General features: G+C 48.2%; 1 protein-coding gene across 5 annotated transcripts in view; it reads right to left on the bottom strand.

Annotated features, from left to right (window-relative positions):
• Positions 1 to 20,294, bottom strand: part of zfand4 (zinc finger, AN1-type domain 4) — a 62,074-nt gene extending 41,780 nt beyond the window's left edge. For 2 of the 5 annotated variants that reach the window (XM_070865845.1, XM_070865848.1), the window contains exon 1: positions 18,307 to 18,395. Coding sequence is in view for 1 of the 5 variants with exons in the window: in XM_070865844.1 (XP_070721945.1) it covers positions 18,307 to 18,490 (184 nt within the window). In the remaining 4 variants the exon portion in view is untranslated. Of the gene's footprint in view, positions 1 to 12,160; positions 12,232 to 18,306; positions 18,619 to 20,201 lie in introns of those variants that run through there. The other 3 variants (XM_070865844.1, XM_070865847.1, XM_070865846.1) reach the window with 3 other exon arrangements.
• Positions 20,295 to 20,768: the final 474 nt, after the last annotated feature.

Raw genomic sequence — 20,768 nt, 5'->3', positions numbered from 1 at the left:
TGAAGTTTATGGAAGGTGGAGGATGGCGAACTGGTCAGAAGAGCATTGGAATAGTCGGGTCTGGAGTGGATAATGGCATGGATGAGGGTTTCAGCAGCAGAGAGGCCGAGGCAGGGGAGGACACGGTCGATGTTACGGAGGTGGAAGTAAGCGGTCTTTAATATTGAGAATACGAGGCCAGAAGCTCAGCTCAGGGTCAAATAGGATGCCGAGGTCGCAAATACTTTGCTTCAACTCAAGACAGTGGGCAAGGAAGGGGATGGAATCAGTGGCGAGAGTTTGTGGTGGGGGCTGAAGAGAAAATTGCGGCTCCACGACTGGATGTCAGACAAGCAGGCTGGCAAAACAGAGACAGAAGCTGGTCCAAGGGTAGATCCTTGGGGGACACCAGAGGTAACAATGCAGGGGCAGGAAGACAAGTCATTTCTGGAGATGCTCTGACTACAATTGAATCGGTAAGAATAGAAGCAAGGGCAGCCCCATTCTGCTGGACAATGGACGAAAGGCAATGGAGAAGAATGGTATGGTCCAGCCTGTCAAAGACTGCAAAGAGGTCAATAATGAAGAGGGATAGTGCATCATGGTCATAGTCACAGAGAATGCCATTTTGGGCCATTTTATGCTGTGGGAGGGATGGAAACCTGATTGGAGAGATTCAAACATGCAGTTGTCAAAAGATGGGCATGGATTTGGGAGGCAACAACATGTGCAAGGACTTGAGAGGAAAAGGAGATTGGGTGATAGTTTGCAAGGATAGAGGGTGGGATTTTTAAAGGACGTGGGTGACGATGGCAGGTTTCAAAGGAACGAGGACAGTACATAAAAAGAGGAAACGAAAGGGAGGGGCACGGTACCTAGAGAGAGGGCACTGGCCCAGAAATTACGGTCGGAGGCTTCCTGTGGGCGGATGCCTTGCACCTGAAAATTTTTACGAAAGTACTTGGTAGTCCCGGAGACTTCTGGTCCTGGGTAGAGACCCGCGTATTCCAGGCACCTAAGCGCTTCATACGCGTCCCTGGGATCATGTGGGCCAGCCCAACAGAACTCACCATAAGTATGAATGGGGATTCCCCCAAAACACACAAGCACTTATTTAAAATTAATCAAAATGGAACGTAATTAATTTAAAACAAAAATGTAATTTTTTGAAAAATAAATTTACATATTTTAAAAAGGGACTAACCTTACAACTTACCTTATTTAGTAAGATTTAAAATGTTAAGTGTATGTTTCTGTCCGCTGCTAAGAATTTCAAGGGCATTTGCTGGGCAGGAGTTGGGCAAATAGTCCAACTCTCCAGCTGCATGCGATCTGTGAGGAGGATTTTCCGTGTTTAGGTGCATGTGCTTCGCCAATATTTACAATGTCAGCCAGCATGGGGCCCAGGAAGGGAAGTTGGGTGGCCAGCAGTTTAGTGGGAATGGGCCGAGTAAGGAAGCGGTGGATCTCGTGGACAAGATGAGTTTGGAAAGCACACAAGAAGTAGGAGAGAAGCTGGAGAAAGATGCAGCTTTAGGTCGAGACCAGGGGGAACACTGGGAGAAGATTTGGCTTGGCGGGCAAGGAGAAGGGGAGATGCAGCTGAATGGATGGTCTCACTCTCAGTGACAAAGAAGTTCATGAACTCCTCGCACTTGTTCTTGGAGGCGAGGGTGAATGAGTAGGCGAGAGGTGTTTAACGAAACGGCTGTTAGCGGAAAGAGGCAGAGTGTTTATCTTTGGATTCCAGGGTGATCCTGGGGTAGTGACCGTTTTTGGCAGATGAGAACAAGGCCTGATGGTCCGTGATGTGGAGCAGCCAGATCTGCCGATGGATGGCTCAACAAGCAGCACAGCAGATACATTCAAGTCTGAACCCCTTGAACTTGACGGAGCAAAGATGGGGGCCATACCAGGGGGAACCACCAGGATGGGAAACGGCAATAGCTTTACTGGAGACAATGGCAAAGGCAGAAGTGTAGGAGTGGTTGAGCAGATTGATAGCTGCAGATGCATCACGGCTAACAGAGGGCCAAAGGGTAGCGAGTTGGGAGTTTGCAAGTGCAGTTGGCAGTGACTTGAGGGAGTTATTCCAGGGCAGACACAGGAGAAAATGGGGTTGGAAGGGCGATGTGAGTGGTGAAGGAAGCAATGAAGTGATCAGAGGAGGCCTTTTCTGTCATCGAGATGATGGGAGTATTAAGCCCACATGAGATAGCAAGTTCGAGGGGCTGGCCATGAACATGGATAGGAGAGTTTATATACAGGAAGAGGTTAAAGGAGAGGACAGTGAAATCAGATGAGAGAATCGAGATGGACTGAAATCACCAAGGACGAGGAGTCACTCAGTGCAGAGGCCAAGGGAGAAAAGGGTAAGGATAACTCAGAGAAAATCAGGGCAAGGCTTACAGCATAGTAGGGAATGAGGATTTTATAGGACAGGCAAGAGGGATGGAACAAGGCAAGGTGCTCACAGGAGGAGAAAGTGTCAGAAGTTGGGAGAAACATCAAGATGTAATTTGGTGGTATGGTCCACATTGCCATCACAAGTTTGGGTGGGTGGGTGGGGGCGGGCGGGTGATGGACCGCCTGATCGCCCGGCGGGGGCGGGGGGGCATCGCCTGGTGGGGGCAAGCGGGGGACAGTATCGTCGGGCTGGGAGGTTGCAGGAGCGCACGAGGTATCACCACCCGTGAGCCAAGTTTCTGTCAAAGCCATAATGTTAATGCAACCATCCACAATAGCAAGGGCAGTGTTCGTGAGTAAGCTGACATTCTGCAGGGAAGTGCGGAGAGGGGCGATGGTGGTTCATTCGCCACAGTGGTGGACGGGTTGAAGGGGATAGGAACATTTGTGTGATTAGCCCCCAGCGGGCGCGTTGGGCGGGAGAGGGGGACGGGACAGTTGGAGTTACTGCTCCGAGGGAAGCAACGGTGGGTGCCTCAATAAGCCCTTCGGAGAATGCCGAGAGAAGCAAGAGGATAGCCGCGGGCTCATTCACGGGGATTCAAAACTGGGGCAGTGGCAGTAGGGTAAATAGGTAGAGGAATAATGAAAGGTTAGGATTGGGATGGGGAGGGTAAAGTATCTGAAAAGGGAAGAAATTAAAGGTGGCATGCATGGGTGAGGAGAGGAGACAGGAGAGGAAAGCCCAAGGGGTCAAGAAATGAGAAAAGGAAAGGAGATTGAAGTAATGGGCTCAGGTCCGGAGCAGCAATCAAACGGTGCACATGAATGTGCACAGGGCAATTTCAGGTTGCATAGGCACGGCAAAGATTAGGACAGATAGCTCTATGGGCTCAATTTTCCCCAGTGATGAGACATTTTTTAGGAGCAGGGCTGCTTTTTTTGGCCTAAATTTAAAAAAAACAGTTTTCCCACTCAATTTGCACTGGCGTAACGCAGTTAGTTATGATTTTTTTTTTTAGGTACGTATTTTTTTCAGCCACCCGTGCCAATTCTGTCCATTTAGGGAAGTTTGGCCAGCTGAGAGTTACTCCAGTTCTGCTTGGGCCAGCATATGTGGCCTCTGCAGAAAAATCTTCTCGAGAGTTAAAGAAACTGGTGCAGGTAAGTGCAACAGATGCCCGGACACAGAGAGACAGAGAGACAGAGAGACAGAGAGACAGAGAGACAGACAGAGAGACAGAGAGACAGAGAGACAGAGAGACAGAGAGACAGAGAGACAGAGAGACAGAGAGCAACCGGGACGCCATTTTTTGGGATGTTAGGCAGGGGAGCAGACCGGCAGGTAAGTTGCTGCAATGTATTTTAATGTGTTTTTAAGTTGATGCAATATGTTTTAATGTGTTGGGAGTTGGCTGTATGTTTCACTTTACAGCCTCAGCTCGCATTGTGTCCCTGGTTACCATGGCAGCCCGATCTTTTTGGCGCAGCTCAAGGCTCCACTCCCAAAACTAAAGGACAGGATAGGCCACGCCAAAATGACGAAATCCAATGGGGAAACAAACTTTTTTGGGGGGGGGGGGGGGGGGGGTGTACTTAGGCCCCAAAAACGGGCGTAACTTTTCAAGTACGTCAAAAAAAAGCTTTGGGGAAAATTGAGCCCCAAATTATAATATTTAATAATTGTCTGAGGACCTTTTTACTTTTCTATTTTCTCCAGCTAGCTTTGATTTCTGTTTCAGATCATTCACAGGCACATCCTAACTTCCTGTATCAGAGAGAATTTCATTTGTCCACATATTCAGATTATTTAGTCGCGCGACCAAAGAACTCTCTCCAGTTTATTTGAGCTAATTTTATCACATAACCTCGTGCGATCCTCCCAAGCAAAATCACACCTCTGTAGGGTTTTGACAATTATTGTGCTAAGACCATGATGCAAATACTATTGTTGTCTAACAGTTATTTGTCTTCTCACCCTCTGCAGAAGCTATCTAGCCTGAAAATTTCCCGTCAAAGGCGTCAGGCAGACTCGCTAATTTGAAGACAAAATACTTCAAAAAAGCGGATTTAAATATCCTCTGTATCCTTTAACAATGCATGCATACGATTTTCTTCTGGTAGTGTGAAAATGCCAAGATTAAAAAAAAGTATTCATTCACATTACGCGCGCCTCGCTGGCAAGGCCAGCATTTATTGCCCATCCCTAATTGCCCTTGAGAAGGTGGTGGTGAGCCGCCTTCTTGAACCGCTGCAGTCCGTGTGGTGAAGGTGCTCCCACAGTGCTGTTAGGGAAGGAGTTCCAAGATTTTGACCCAGCAACGATGAAGGAACGGCGATATACGTCGAAGTCAGGATGGTGTGTGACTTGGAAGGAAATTTGCAGGTGATGGTGCTTCCATGCGCCTGCTGCCCTTGTCCTTCTAAATGCTAGAGGTCGTGGGTTTTGGAGATGCTGTCGAAGAAGCATTGGCGAGTTGCTGCAGTGCATCTTGTAGATGGTACACACTGCAGCCATGGTGCGCCGGTGGTGGAGGGAGTGAATGTTGAAGGTGGTGGATGGGGTGCCAATCAAGCGGGCTGTTTTGTCCTGGATCGTGTCGAGCTTCTTGAGTGTTGTTGGAGCTGCACTCATCCAGGCAAGTGGAGAGTATTCCATCACACTCCTGATTTTGGGCAGTCAGGAGCAATGTTCCCTTTAATTTTGGGGGGGGGGGGGGGGGGGGGGGGGTTTGCTGCCCCTGGGAGGGGCAGTGCAGCCCATTCAATATATTGCACATGCGTGATTGTTCCTATTTAAACACCGGTGAGCCGGCTGAGCGGGTGCTTCAGAGGCCGCACAGCTTAAGGGGAACATTGGTCAGGCATCACTCGCTGCAGGATACCCAGCCTCTGACCTGCTCTTGTAACCAAAGTATTTACGTGGCTGGTCCAGTTAAGCTTCTAGTCAATGGTGACCCGACCCCCCCCCCAGGATGGTGGGGGATTCAATGATGGCAATGCCGTTGAATGTCAAGGGGCGGTAGTTACATTTTCTCTTGTTGGAGATGGTAATTGCCTGGCACTCGTGGCATGAATGTTATTTGCCACTTATTAGCCCAAGCCTGGATGTTGCCCGGGTCTTGCTGCATGCGGGCATGAACTGCTTCATTATCTGAGAAATTGCGACTGGAACTGAACACTCTCCAATCATAACGTCAAAAGTGAGGCTATTTGCTTATGATGGAGGGAAGGTCATTGATGAAGCAGCTGAAGATGGCTGGGCCTAGGACTTTGCCCTGAGGCTGAAATGATTGGCTTCCAACAGCCATAACAATCTTCCTTTGTGCTATGTATGACTCCAGCCAGTGGAAAGTTTACTGAGGTTACAGATTGGGAAAGAATGCTTCCACGCCAAAAAGGGAAGAGTTCACAGGTCTTTCATTGAAGGACCTGATATTCCAGGTCCCGAACTACATCCTGAAGGATGGAAGATGCCTGTGTGTGGATTTTTTTAAACATGTGGTGGCCATTGCACACCAGCCACCGCACGGGCTTGACAGAGCTAGGTCTTGGTCCAGTAGCAAGGATTAACCAAGACGACTGGAGACCTGCTCTGCTGCACGGGCCTAGTGTGCACACATATCGCAGTGTGGGCTGGCCCGTGCTGCCCTTGAGCCCTCACCTCTTCTGGTCCCCAATCACGTCGCTCCACAAATACAACCCACCGTTTGATTGCCACTATGTTTGTTTCCTCTCAGTATCCACAACATAACCTATGCAGGTGCCCAAATGACCTCCAGTTGGCTTGGACTCATTCTTGGTGATCTCTCCTCTGCTGTGTGGTCTTTTATAATGTGTCCTTTCAAGAGTTATTTTCCTTTAAACATGCTGAAGCCGATTTAGTATTAAGCTTTTTCAGATGTATCCCGTTTAGCACAGTGGTAGTGACACACAATACGATGGAGCGTGCCCTCAGTGTGAAAACGGGACTTTGTCTGTGTGTGGTCACTCCTACCAATACTGTCATCGACAGATGTATCTGGGACAGGTAGATTCGTGAGGACGAGGTTAAGTAGGTTTTTCCCTTGCACTGATTCATCAACACCTGCCGCAGGCCCAAGCTATATCCTTCAGGATTTGCACACCTCGGTTAGTCGTGATGCTACCAAGTCACTCTTGGTGATGTACACTGAAGTCTCCCACCCAGAGTACATTCTGTGCTTCTTCCACGGTGTTCAATATGGAGGAGTATTGATTCATCAGCTGAGCGAGGGAGGGAGGTGGTAATTAGAGAAGTAATCCTTGCCAATGGCTGCCCTGATGCCATGAGGCTTCATGGGGACCGGAGTCAATGTTGAGGACTCCCAGGGCCACTCCCTCTCGACTCTATCACTGTGCCGCCACCTCAGGGATAATGATGGAAGAGACTGGGACGTTGGCAGATTCTGTGAGTATTACTATGCCACTTATGATCTCCTCTTCACATGCTTATAAAGCTTCAGGAGCTGCACTAATTAGTTTTGGCCTAAAGCTAAACTAAAACTAAGTATTTAACATCTGTGTACTAAGTAAGCCTGGTAACGTGTCCTGTTTGGTTATAAAGCACATACCACAGTCATTTAAATGGCAGGTTTGTGTAGCATAGACTAACAAGTAAAGGGATTTTTTTTTTAATTTTCTAAAGCATGAAGTGCCAGCAAGGAGAGAATTGCAGAAATCCAGCCCGGATCTGTTGAGGGCTTGGAGTCAAGTTTCAGCATCAGAGATGAAGAGGCAAAGGTGGAGGCGGAAGATGTTCTAGAGATGAAAAATTAAGGCAACCGTGGTAACAAAATCAGCTGAGGGGGAAGAATGAGTTCACAATTGAGGAGTATACCGAGGTTTCAGAAACAGAGTCCAGACCAGAGGTATTTGCAAGAGACAGAGTACGGTGAAGTTTGTCCGACAGTGAGCTGAACTAAGAAAGCAGAGCCAAAGAGGACAGGCACTCGAGGAGGATAGAGTGACAACAGCATTGAAGAAAGGAGGTCACTGAGATACCAAGCCACAAGAACAAAACATAATAGGAGCAGGAGTAGGCCATGCGGCCCCTGGAGCCTGCTCCACCATTCAGTAAGATCATGGCTGATCTTCGACCTCAACTGCACTTTCCTGCCCAACCTCCATATCTCTTGATTTCCTCGAGAGTCCAACAATCTAGCGCTTTCAGTCTTGAATATACTCAACGACTGAGCAGCCACAGAGTTGCACCCACAGGATTGACCAATGGGGGCACACCAGAAGCCCAATTGGAGGGCCGGAAAGGGGAAATGGTGGAAGAATAATTGTGAGGTAATTTAAAATTCTAGGATTTTAGAAAGAAAGATGCTGGAAATAGTGTGGCAGTTGGAGAATCAAGCGTTACAGAGTAGGTTTTGTTGAGGAGGTTGCTGACTGTGGGTCTGAAAGGTTAGAGACAAGAACAGATCGATGATGTCAGCAAGCACGGGACCACGGAAGTGAATTTGGCAACCAGGACCCATGATGGATGAGAGTTAAGGGATGGATGATGGGCTTCATACACGAGACAAGTTTAAGGATGTTATGGACAATGTGTGGAATGGATGTGGAAAGAGAAAGAGATCCTAGTCAACAACGGCCCTGATTTTGGGCAGAAGTGTTCTTGGGCTCCTTACATTTGATGTCAAGATAAGGATGGAGCTTGCAGTGGGAGATGATCAAAGGAGACGGTTAATAGCGAAGGGCAGTTTGGAGCTTTCTTACTCTCCAGGATGATCTCAGAGCAGCACAAAAACTTGGCTATCCAAAAGAAGTGCTGCTCCAGCTTAAGGTGATCAAGCCATTCCTGGCAGTTGTTCAACAATGGCTCTAAAGCTTATTGCCAGTGGTACTTCTGACTCGCGGGGGGGGTTGCACCTCCCTCCTGTTGGGACAGATACCTTAATTCTCCGTTATATTAAATTAAAAACTAGAGGCCATAGTCACTAGTAAATCCAATAGAGAATTCAGAAGAAACTTCTTTACCCAGAGTGGTGAGAATGTAGAACTCGCGATTGTTAAGCATGTAAACCTGTAATTAACATGTCTAACCACCAGAGGGCTTATCCCTTGGGAGCACCTGTATATAAGGAGGCTTCACAGGCTGGAGAGGCACTCTGCGATCTTTAATAAAAAGGACTACGGTCACACTTACTTTGAGCTTGCAGTATCTAGTCTAGGGCAGAGAAACTCAAGGCAAAAATCAAAAAGGGCCACATTGCAGCAAAATTCTAAAGGGGCAAAGTGTGTTAAAAAGACAAGCCTGAAGGCTCTGTGCCTCAATGCGAGGAGTATTTGTAATAAGGTGGACGAATTAACTGCACAGGCAGCAATAAATGAATATGATATAATTGGCATCACGGAGACATGGCTCCAGGGTGACCAAGGCTGGGAACTCAACATCCAGGGGTATTCAACATTCAGGAAGAATAGACAGAAAAGAAAAGGAGGTGGGGTAGCGTTGCTGGTTAAAGAGGAAATTAACGCAATAGTAAGGAAGGACATTAGCTTGGATCTGTATGGGTAGAGCTGCGGAATACCAATGGGCAGAAAACGCTAGTGGGAGTTGTGTACAGACCACCAAACAGTAGTAGTGGGGTTGGGGACAGCATCAAACAAGAAATTAGGGATGCGTGCAATAAAGGTACATCAGTTATCATGGGCGACATTAATCTACATATAGATTGGGCTAACCAAACTGGTATCAATACGATGGAGGATTTCCTGGAGTGTATTAGGGATAGGTTTCTGGACCAATATGTCAAGGAACCAACTACAGGGCTGGTCATCCTAGACTGGGTGATGTGTAATCAGAAAGGACTAATTAGCAATCTTGTTGTGCGAGGCCCCTTGGGGAAGTGTGACCATAATATGGTAGAATTCCTTATTAAGATGGAGAGTGACAAAGTTAATTCAGAGACTAAGGTCCTGAACTTAAGGAAAGGTAACTTCGATGCTATGAGATGTGAATTGGCTAAAATAGATTGGCAAAGGATACTTAGAGGGTTGACGGTGGATAGGCAATGACAAACATTTAAAGATCACATGGATGAACTTCAACAATTGTACATCCCTGTCTGGAGTAAAAATAAAACGGGGAAGGTGGCTCAACCATGGCTAACAACGGAAATTAAGGATATAGTGTTAAATCCAAGGAAGAGGCATATAAATTGGCCAGAAAAAGCAGCAAACCTGAGGACTGGGAGAAATTTAGAATTCAGCAGAGGAGGACAAAGGGTTTAATTAGGAGGGGGAAAATAGAGTATGAGAGGAAGCTTGCCAGGAACATAAAAACTGACTGCAAAACCTTCTATAGATATGTGAAGAAAAAAAGATAAGTGAAGACAAACGTAGGTCGTTTGCAGTCAGATTCAGGTGAATTTATAATGGGGAACAAAGAAATGGCACACCAGTTGAACAAATACTTTGATTCTGTCTTCACGAAGGAAGACACAAATAACCTTCCGGAAGTACTAGGCGACAGATGGTCTACGAAGAAGGAACTGAAGGATATCCTTATTAGGCGGGAATTTGATGGGATTGAAGGCCAATAAACTCCTGGGGCCTGATAGCCTGCATCCCAGAGTACATAAGGAAGTGGCCCTAGAAATAATGGATGCATTGGTGATCATTTTCCAACAGTGCATCGACACTGGATCAGTTCCTATGGACTGGAGGGTAGCTAATGTAACACCACTTTTTAAAAAAGGGAGAGAAAATGGGTAATTATAGACCGGTTATCCTGACATCAATAGTGGGGAAAATGTTGGAATCAATTATTAAAGATGAATTAACAGCGCATTTGGAAAGCAGTGACAGGATCGGTCCAAGTCAACTTGGATTTATGAAAGGGAAATCATGCTTGACAAATCTTTTGGAATTTTTTGAGGATGTAACTAGTAGAGTGGACAAGGAGAACCAATGAATGTGGTGTATTTGGACTTTCAAAAGGCTTTTGACAAGGTCCCACACAAGAGATTGCTGTGCAAAATTAAAGCACATGGTATTGGGGGTAATGTACTGACGTGGACAGAGAACTGGTTGGCAGGCAGGAAGCAGAGAGTCCTTTTCAGAATGGCAGGCAGTGACTAGTGGGGTGCCGCAGGGCTCAGTGCTGGGACCCCAGCTTTTTACAATATACATGAATGATTTAGATGAAGGAATTGAGTGTAATATCTCAAAGTTTGCAGATGACACTAAACTGTGTGGCGGTGTGAGCTGTGAGGAGGATGCGAAGAGGCTGCAGGGTGACTTGGACAGGTTAGGTGAGTGGGCAAATGCATGGCAGATGCAGTATAATGTGGATAAATGTGAGGTTATCCACTTTGGGGGCAAAAACACGAAGGCAGATTATTATGAATGGTGGCAGATTAGGAAAAAGGGAGGTGCAACGAGACCTGGATGTCATGGTACATCAGTCATTGAAAGGTGGCATGCAGGTACAGCAGGCGGTGAAGAAATCAAATGGTATGTTGCCCTTCATAGCTAGGGGTTTTGAGTATAGGAGCAGGGAGGTCTTACTGCAGTTGTACAGGGCCTTAGTGAAGCCTCACCTGTAATATTGTGTTCCGTTTTGGTCTCCTAATCTGAGGAAGGATGTTCTTGCTATTGAGGGAGTGCAGCGAAGGTTCACCAGACTGATTCCCGGGATGGCTGGACTGACATATGAGGAGAGACTGGTTCGACTGGGCATTTATTCACTGGAGTTTAGAAGGATCAGAGGGGATCTCATAGAAACTTATAAAATTTTGGACAGGTTAGATGCAGGAAGAATGTTCCCGTTGTTAGGGAAGTCCAGAACCAGTCTAAGGATAAGGGGTAAGCCATTTAGGACTGAGTTGAGGAGAACTTCTTCATTCAGAGAGTTGTTAACCTGTGGAATTCCCTACCGCAAAGAGTTGTTGATGCCAGTTCCTTGGATATATTCAAGAGGGAGTTAGATGTGGCCCTTACAGCTAAAGAGATCAAGAGGTATGGAGAGAAAGCAGGAAAGGGGTACTAAGGTGAATGATCAACCATGATCTTATTGAATGGTGGTGCAGGCTCAAAGTGCCAAATGGCCTACTCCTGCACCTATTTTCTATGTTTCTATGACTCTTTATTTAAGACATAACAACTGGCGACGAGATACAGATGACGAACCCCAACGCAACAATGCAGAGAACTGTGGGCATCCTGGAGAAATTTTTGGAGGGAAATGATTGGGAAACCATCGTGGAGCGACGTGACCAATATTTCATGGCTAATGAGCTGGAAGGAGAAGGGAACGCTGCCAAACGAAGGGCAATCCTCCTCACCGTTTGCGGGGCACCAACGTATGGCCTCATGAAAAACCTGCTCGCTCCAGTAAAACCCATAGACAAGTCATACAATGAGTTGTGCACACTGGTCCGGGAGTATCTAAATCCAAAGGAAAGCGTTCTGATGACGAGGTATCGGTTCTACACATACAAGAGGTCTGAAGGCCAGGAAGTGGCGAGCTACATCGCCGAGCTAAGGCACCTTGCAGGACACTGAGAATTTGAAGGACACTTGGAGCATATGTTCAGGGACTTCTTTGTATTTGGCATTGACCATGAAGTAATACTTGACAAACTTTTGACTGTAGAGACCCCAACCTTGAATAACGATAGCCCAGCCGTTTATCTCCACCAGTGACAATACCAAACAAATTTCCCAGCACACTAGTGCTGCTGCAAGTACTGTGAACAAAGTAATGTTGTTTTCGAATCGAAATGCACATGGCAGGACTTACACGCCTATAGCTGCACGTCCGCAGGTGACTCAAGAGTCCGCCATCAAGGGTGCTGAATACAAGGCAATTAACACCTTGTTGGCGTTGCGGGGGTAATCATCGATTCCATTCATGCCGCTTCAAAGGATACGTTTGCAAGGGCTGTGGAACAATGGGACACCTCCAACATATGTGCCGGCGAGCTGCAAACCCTGCTAATCCTGCAAACCACCATGTTGCAGAGGAGGACAGATCCACGGTGGATCATAACGAACCAGAACTTCAGGCGAAGGAGGCAGAGTATCTAGGGTGCACACATTTACCACAAAGTGTCCCCCGATAATGCTGAAAGTTGAATTAAATGGACTCTCGGTGTCCATGGAGCTGGACACGGGCGCAAGCTAATCCGTAATGAGTAAAAAGACTTTCGATAAGTTGTGGTGCAACAAGGCTTCAAGGACAGTCCTGACTCCCATTCGTACCAAACTTAGAACATACACAAAGGAACTGATTCCCGTAATCGGCAGTGCTACCGTAAAGGTCTCCTATGATGGGAGCGGTGCACGATTTACCACTCTAGGTGGTACCGGGCAATGGCCCCACGCTGTTCGGCAGGAGCTGGCTGGGAAAGATACGCTGGAACTTGGACAACGTCCGAGCGCTTTCGTCCATCGACGACACCTCATGTGTCCAGGTCCTAAGCAAGTTCCCCGCGCTGTTTGAATCAGGCATCGGGAAGTTCCAAGGAGCAAAAGTGCAGATCCATTTGATTCTGGGGGCGCAACCCACCCATCACAAGGCGAGAGCGGTACCTTACATGATGAGAGGGTGGAGATCGAGCTGGACAGGCTGCAACGAGAGGGCATAATTTCTCCGATCGAATTTAATGAGTGGGTCAGTCAGATTGTTCCAGTCTTCAAAGGAGAATCTGTGGTGATTACAAAGTAACTATTAATAGTTTCTCACTGCAGGATCAATACCCGCTACCAAAAGCAGACGACCTATGTGCGACGCTGGCAGGAGGGAAAACGTTCACGAAGATGGACTTGACCTCGGCCTACATGATGCAGGAGCTGGAGGAATCTTCGAAAGGCCTCACCTGCATCAAAACGCACAAAGGTCTTTTCGTTTACAACAGATGCCCGTTGGGATTCGATCGGCCATGGCAATATTCCAGAGGAACATGGAAAGCTTGCTGAAGTCGGTCCCGCACACCGTGGTCTTCCAGGATGACATCTTGGTTACAGGTCGGGACACCATCGAGCACCTGCAGAACCTGGAGGAGGTTCTTAGTCGGTTTAATCGAGTGGGGCTCAGGCTAAATCGCAGCGGACGGCATCAGGCCCACCGACTCGAAGACAGAGGCAATCAAAAACGCACCAAGACCACAGAACGTGATGGAGCTGCGGTCGTTTCTAGGACTATGAACTACTTTGGTAACTTCTTACTGGGTCTTAGCACTGCGTAAAGGAGATGAATGGGTATGGAGTAAAAGCCAAGAAAAGCCTTTGAGAAAGCTAGGAAGCTGTTATGTTCAAACAAATTGCTTCTGTTGTACAATCCATGTAAATGTTTGGTACTAGCATGCGATGCGTCGTCATATGGAGTCGGGTGTGTATTGCAACAAGCTGATGAATTTGGGAAATTGCAACCTGTTGCTTATGCATCCAGAATTCTGTCTAAGGCCGAGAAGCCCTACATATGATCGAAAAAGATGTGTTAGTGTGTGTTTACGGGGTAAAGAAAATGCATCAATATCTGTTCGGGCTCAAATTTGAATTGGAAAATGGCCATAAGTCGCTTATATCCCTCTTTTCTGAAAATAGAAACAAAGAAACATAGAAAATAGGTGCAGGAGTAGGCCATTCGGCCCTTCGAGCCTGCACCACCATTCAATAAGATCATGGCTGATCATTCACCTCAGTACCCCTTTCCTGCTTTCTCTCCATACCCCTTGATCCCTTTAACCGTAAGGGCCATATCTAACTATCTCTTGAATATATCCAATGAACTAGCATCTACAACTCTCTGCAGTAGAGAATTCCACAGGTTAACAACTCTCTGATGGAAGAAGTTTCTCCTCATCTCAGTCCTAAATGGCTTACTCATTATCCTTAGACTGTGTCCCCTGGTTCTGGACTTCCCCAACATCGGGAACATTCTTCCAGCATCTAACCTGTCTAGTCCCGTCAGGATTTTATATGTTTCTATGAGACCCCCTCTCATCCTTCTAAACTCCAGTGAATACAGGCCCAGTCGATCCAGTCTCTCCTCATATGTCAGTCCAGCCATCCCGGGAATCAGTCTGGTGAACCTGCGCTGCACTCCCTCAATAGCAAGAACGTCCTTTCTCAGATTAGAAGACCAAAATTCCACCAAGGCCCTATACAACTGCAGTAAGATCTCCCTGCTCCGATACTCAAATCCCCGAGCTTTGAAGGCCAACATACCATTTGCCTTCTTCACCGCTTGCTGTACCTGCATGCCAACTTTCAATGACTGATGTAACATGACACCCAGGTCTCGTTGCACCTCCCCTTTTCCTAATCTGCCGCCATTCAGATAATATTCTGCCTTCGGTGGAACCTGAATTCTTAATCAGCCATGGTGGTGCAAGCTCGAAGGGCCGAATGGCCGACTCCTGCACCTATTTTCTATGCCTTTGTGTTTTTGCCACCAAAGTGGATAACCTCACATTTATCCACATTATACTGCATCTGCCATGCATTTGCCCACTCACCTAACCTGTCCAAGTCACCCTGCAGCCTCTTAGCGTCCTCCTCACAGCTCACACCACCACCCAGCTTAGTGTCATCCGCAAACTTGGAGATATTACACTCAATTCCTTCATCTAAATCATTAATGTGTGTTGTAAAGATCTGGGGTCCCAGCACTGAGCCCTGCAGCACTCCACGAGTCACTGCCTGCCATTCTGAAAAGGACCCGTTTATCCCGACTCTCTGCTTCCTGTCTGCCAACCAGTTCTCTATCCACTTCAGTACATTACCCCCAATACCATGTGCTTTAATTTTGCACACCAATCTCTTGTGTGGGATCTTGTCAAAAGCCTTTTGAAAGTCCAAATACACCACATCCACTGGTTCTCCCTTGTCCACTCTACTAGTTACATCTCAAAAAATTCCAGAAGATTTGTCAAGCATGATTTCCCTTTTATAAATCCATGCTGACTTGGACCGATCCTCTCACTGTTTTCCAAATGCGCTGCTATTTCATCTTTAATAATTGATTCCAACATTCCAACATTTTCCCCACTACTGATGTCAGGCTAACTGGTCTATAATTACCCGTTTTCTCTCTCCCTCCTTTTTTTAAATAAGGGGATAAATACGAATGCATCGGCCCGCATCCAGAGATGGGCGCTCACGTTGCCCACATACAACTTCGCCATCCGCCACAGGCCAGGCACAGAAAACTGTGCCAATGCTCTCAGTAGGCTACCACCACCAGGTGGAGATGGCACAGCCTGTAGATCTAGTTATGATAATGAAAGCAGTCGAGCGTGAGCAAGCACCTGTTACCGCCCAACAGATTAGAACCTGGACGAGCCAGCACCCCTTACTGTCCTTAGTAAAAAAACTGTGTGCTCCATGGGAGTTGGTCTAATGTCCCGTTAGAGATGCAGGAAGAAATAAAGCTGTACCAGCGGTACAAAGATGAAATGTCTATACAGGCATACTGCCTCCTATGGGGTAATCAGGTGGTTGTGCCAAAAAAAGGGCAGGGACACTTTCATTAGTGATCTCCACAGTACCCACCCAGGCATTGTAATGATGAAAGCTATAGCCAGATCCCACGTGTGGTGGCCCGGTATCGATGCAGACTTAAGAGTCCTGTGTGCACAAATGTAATACATGTTCCCAGTTAAGCAATGCACCCAGGGAGGCGCCACTAAGTTTCTGGTCTTGGCCCTCCAAACCGTGGTCTAGGGTTCATTTCGGCTATGCAGGCACATTCTTGGGAAAAATGTTTTTAGTGGTTGTAGATGCGTACGTACTCCAAGTGGATTGAATATGTGATAATGTCGGCAAACACGTCCGCTGCTACCATTGAAAGCCTACGGGCCATGTTTGCCACGCACGGCCTACCTGATGTCCTTGTAAGTGACAATGGGCCGTGCTTTACCAGTGCCGAATTCAAGGAATTCATGACCCACAATGGGGTCAAACCTGTCACGTCTGCCACGTTTAAGCCAGTGTCCAACGGTCAGGCAGAACGAGCAGTTCAAACAATCAAGCAGTGCTTGAAAAGGGTAACTGAAGGCTCACTGCAGACTCGCTTATCCCGAGTCCTGCTTAGTTACCGCACAAGATCCCACTCACTCACAGGAGTCCCTCTCGCTGAACTGCTCATGAAAAGGGCACTTAAGACAAGGCTCTCGTTAGTCCACCCTGATCTACACAAACAGGTAGAGAGCAGGAGGCTTCAACAGAATATATATCACGATCGCGCAACTGTGTCACGAGAAATTGAAGTAAATGATCCTGTATTTGTGCTGAACTATGGACAAGGTCCCAAGTGGATCGCTGACACTGTTTTGGCCAAAGAGGGGAGTAGGGTGTTTGTGGTCAAACTCACAAATGGACTCACCTGCAGAGAACACTTGGACCAAACCAACCTCAGATTTACAGACTATCCAGAACAACCCACAATAGACTCTACCTTTCTCGACCCTCCAACACACACACACAAGTGGCAACCGACCCAGCGGTTGACCACGAAGCAGAACCCATCACCCGCAGCAGCCCAGCAAGGCCAGCTGCTCAGCAGCCCAGCGAAGGCCCAACAAACGACTCACCAACACCAGCATTTGCACCGAGACGATCAACCAGGGAAAGGAAGGCCCTAGATCGATTCACATTGTAAATAGTTACACTATTGACTTTGCGGGGGAGTGTTATGTATGTAAACCTGTAATTACCATGTCTAACCACCAGAGGCCTTATCCCCTGGAGTCCCAAGGATCCCACAATCCCTTGGGAGCACCTGTATATAAGGAGGCCTCACAGGCTGGAGAGGCACTCTGAGATCTGTAATAAAGGATTACGGTCACACTTACTTTGAGCTTGCAGTATCTAGTCTGACTCTTTATTCAAGGCATAACAGCAACACAGGGAATGGTTGAAGCGAATAGTATAGATGCATTTAAGGGGAGGCTAGACAAACATATGAGGGAGAAGGGAATAGAGGGTTATGCTGATAGATTTAGATGAGGAAAGAGAGGAGGAGGCTCGAGTGGAGCATAAATGCCGGCATGGACTGGTTGGGCCAACTGACCTGTTTCTGTGCTGTATATCCGATGTACCTAACTCGGTGTTAACTGCATACTTCTGTACCAGAAGTGAAGACTTTCTGTGACTCAACTGTGAGTTGCTCAACCGTGACAACCCTGCCACTCCCAGTTCAGTTGTCACTAGCATTTCAGTGAAGTGCAAGGGTTGATCCGTCTACTGAAACCGTGAAAACACTAGTACTGGGAGTCATCTGAGATAAGTCTGACACAATTAGCTTAAAAAAAAATTATCTGAAGCATAGTGGTATGAATATACTAAACACGACTGAAGACGCTGACTCGGTCGAAGATGTGGTGTGGTGGGTGCTGACTCTCTGTACACCTTTAGGAGGGAGCTGGACCAGTTCGTGACTCGGGCAGAGACTGCATCATATAAATGTCTTTATAAATAAGACTTGATCCACGTAATCTCCTGGACTGGTTTCCATCGCCCAAGGGGTCGGAGATTAATTTTCCAGAGTATTTTTCCCTATTGGCTGTGTTGTTTTTCTCTCCCGGGTGAAGGGGGTGGAGAAAAAGGGAAGAGGAAGTATCTAGTCATGTTGCTGCGGTCATTGCGGTGTGGGGCAGGCTTGATGGACCAGCTGGTCTTTTCATGCAAGGTAACAGAATCTTTGTGTGCTGAGGTTCATCAATGACCCAGCCTTTACCAAATCACCAAAAGCTTGCAAAATGGCAATCAAAGGCATCACCCAGATTTGAATTGGATTTTTCTCCGCTTATTCGATTGCACTGGAGCATTGCTCTACAACCCATACATTCCTCAGGAAAGGTTTGGAAAAATGCAATCTGCCAGATTCACAAAGACAAACCAGGAGCATTTGATCAAATGAATGAGAACAAAATAAATCGGTACCTTCTAGTCTTTGAATCTTGGCCTTCACAGAAATCACTGTCTCGAAAGGTGACACTCGGAGTTCAAAACAAGTTCCTGTGAGTGTTTCAATGAACAGCTCCATTGTCTCATAAAACGGGAGTTTATAACTGATAGGCCCAGAATTATCCTCATTAAAGAAGGGAGGTTCCTTTTTGTTTTCCATTTCAACACAATCCAGCAACTCCAGAGGACAGCTTATGATGAAAGCTGCTCCCTCAACAGCTGCAGATCGCAGTCACAGTCAAACAGCGTTCGAGGCTGGCTAATGATGATCATGACCAAGCGCTCTTTCTGGTGGCAAAAAAAAGAACACAATTACTTTTTCACAACACTGATCTCCTTTCCTGAGCGACACATGCGTGTGTCAGAGAAATGTAACAAAATACCACCAGATACAAAACAAACTCCAACACATACAAGATAGTGTCGGTTTGAAACACACTCCCCAGACTTGCAGACACGGCTATATCAGTGTGAGACAGACACTAAACCAGGGCCCACCATCAGTGTGAGACACACACACACTAAACCAAGTCCCAATCACTGACATACATTGGCTCCCGATTAAGCAACGCTTCGATTTATTAATTCCCATCCTTTTTTTCAAATCCCTCCATGGCCTCGCCCCTCTCTATCTCTGTAATCTCCTCCAGCTCTCAACCCTCCAAGTTCTCTGCACTCCTCCAGTTCTGGCCTCTTGTGCACCACGATTTTCTTCGCCACACAATTGGCGGCCGTGCCTTCAACCGAGGTTCTGAACTCTGGGATTGTCTCACTAAACCTCTCTGCTTCTCAACCTCCTTCTCCTCCTTTAAAACATTCTTTGAAACCTACCGCTCTGACCAAGCTTTTGGGCACCTGTTGGGACATCATCTTATGTGGCTCTGAGTCAATTTTGTCTGATTACGCTCCTTTGAAGCGCCTTGGGATGTTTCACTACGTTAAAGACGTCATACAAGTGTTCGTTGTTGTTGTTATAAAGCAAGGACCACCATTAGTGCGAGACACACCTCCCTCCCTCAGGACGAACAGTATCAATGTGATACACCCCTCCCCCAGGGGGATCAGTCTCAGTGTGACACACACATCCCCCACCCCCCAGGGGGATCAGTCTCAGTGTGACACACACATCCCCCCCCCCCCCCCCCAGGGGGATCAGTCACAGTGTGACACACACATCCCCAGGGGAATCAGTCACAGTGTGACACACACCTCCCCCCCCCCCCCCCCGGGGATCAGTCACAGTGTGACACACACATCCTCCCCCCCAGGGGGATCAGTAACAGCGTGACACACACATCCCCCCCCAGGGGGATCAGTCACAGCGTGACACACACATCCCCCCCCCCCCAGGGGGATCAGTCACAGCGTGACACACACATCCCCCCCCCCCCCCCAGGGGGATCAGTCACAATGTGACACACACACACACACACCCCCAGGGGGATCAGTCACAGTGTGACACACACACACACACCCCCCAGGGGGATCAGTCACAGTGTGACACACACACACACCCCCCCAGGGGGATCAGTCACAGTGTGACACACACACACACCCCCCCAGGGGGATCAGTCACAGTGTGACACACACACACCCCCCCAGGGGGATCAGTCACAGTGTGACCCCCCCTCCCCCCAGGGGGATCAGTCACAGTGTGACACACACATATCACCCCCACCCCCCCAGGGGGATCAGTCTCAGTGTGACACACACACCCCCCCCCGCCCCTGGGTGATCAATCTCAGTGTGACACACACACACACACACACACACACACACCACCCCCAGGGGATCAGTCTCAGTGTGACACACCCGCCCCCCCAGGGTCCCGGTACGGGAGTAGCACCAAGCGACCCCCCCCCCACTCTCACCAGGCCCGGGCGACCGCCCCTCCCTCACATCCTCCGGCCTGAACACTGATTGAGCTGAAGCGCCGACGACCAAACGCCCAGCCCGCCGCCACTGGGGAGGAGCAAACTTTGTGACGTCACCCCTGACTGACGGCTCGGCCGGCCAATCAGGCCCGGGCGGCGGCGCGCGGAGCGTTCGATCTGGAACGTCAGCGGCGGCGGCGGCCAATGGGAGCTCGGCGCGCGAGCGGAGGGGGGCGGGGCCAGGCCGGCCGGCTGACCGAGCCCCGGATGTTGACCCTCATCTCCAACAACAATCAGCACGTGACCGCGCCCGGCCTCATGCCCAGAGCGACCCAGGGCCCGGGCTCAGGTAAACACACAGGGGGCAATGGGCCCGGGCTCAGATAAACACACAGGGGGCAATGGGTCTCGGCTCAGGTAAACACACAGGGGACAATGGGCCCGGGCTCAGATAAACACACAGGGGGCAATGGCCTGGGTTCAGGTAAACACACAGGGGCCAAGGGCCTGGGCTCAGGTAAACACACAGGAGGCAATGAGCTCGGGCTCAAGTAAACACATAGG

This window comes from Pristiophorus japonicus, chromosome 22 (assembly GCF_044704955.1).
Source record: "Pristiophorus japonicus isolate sPriJap1 chromosome 22, sPriJap1.hap1, whole genome shotgun sequence".
Taxonomy (NCBI): Eukaryota; Metazoa; Chordata; class Chondrichthyes; family Pristiophoridae; genus Pristiophorus; species Pristiophorus japonicus.
Note: the sequence above shows the minus strand (reverse complement) of the source record. Positions and strands in the feature narration are given on the sequence as shown.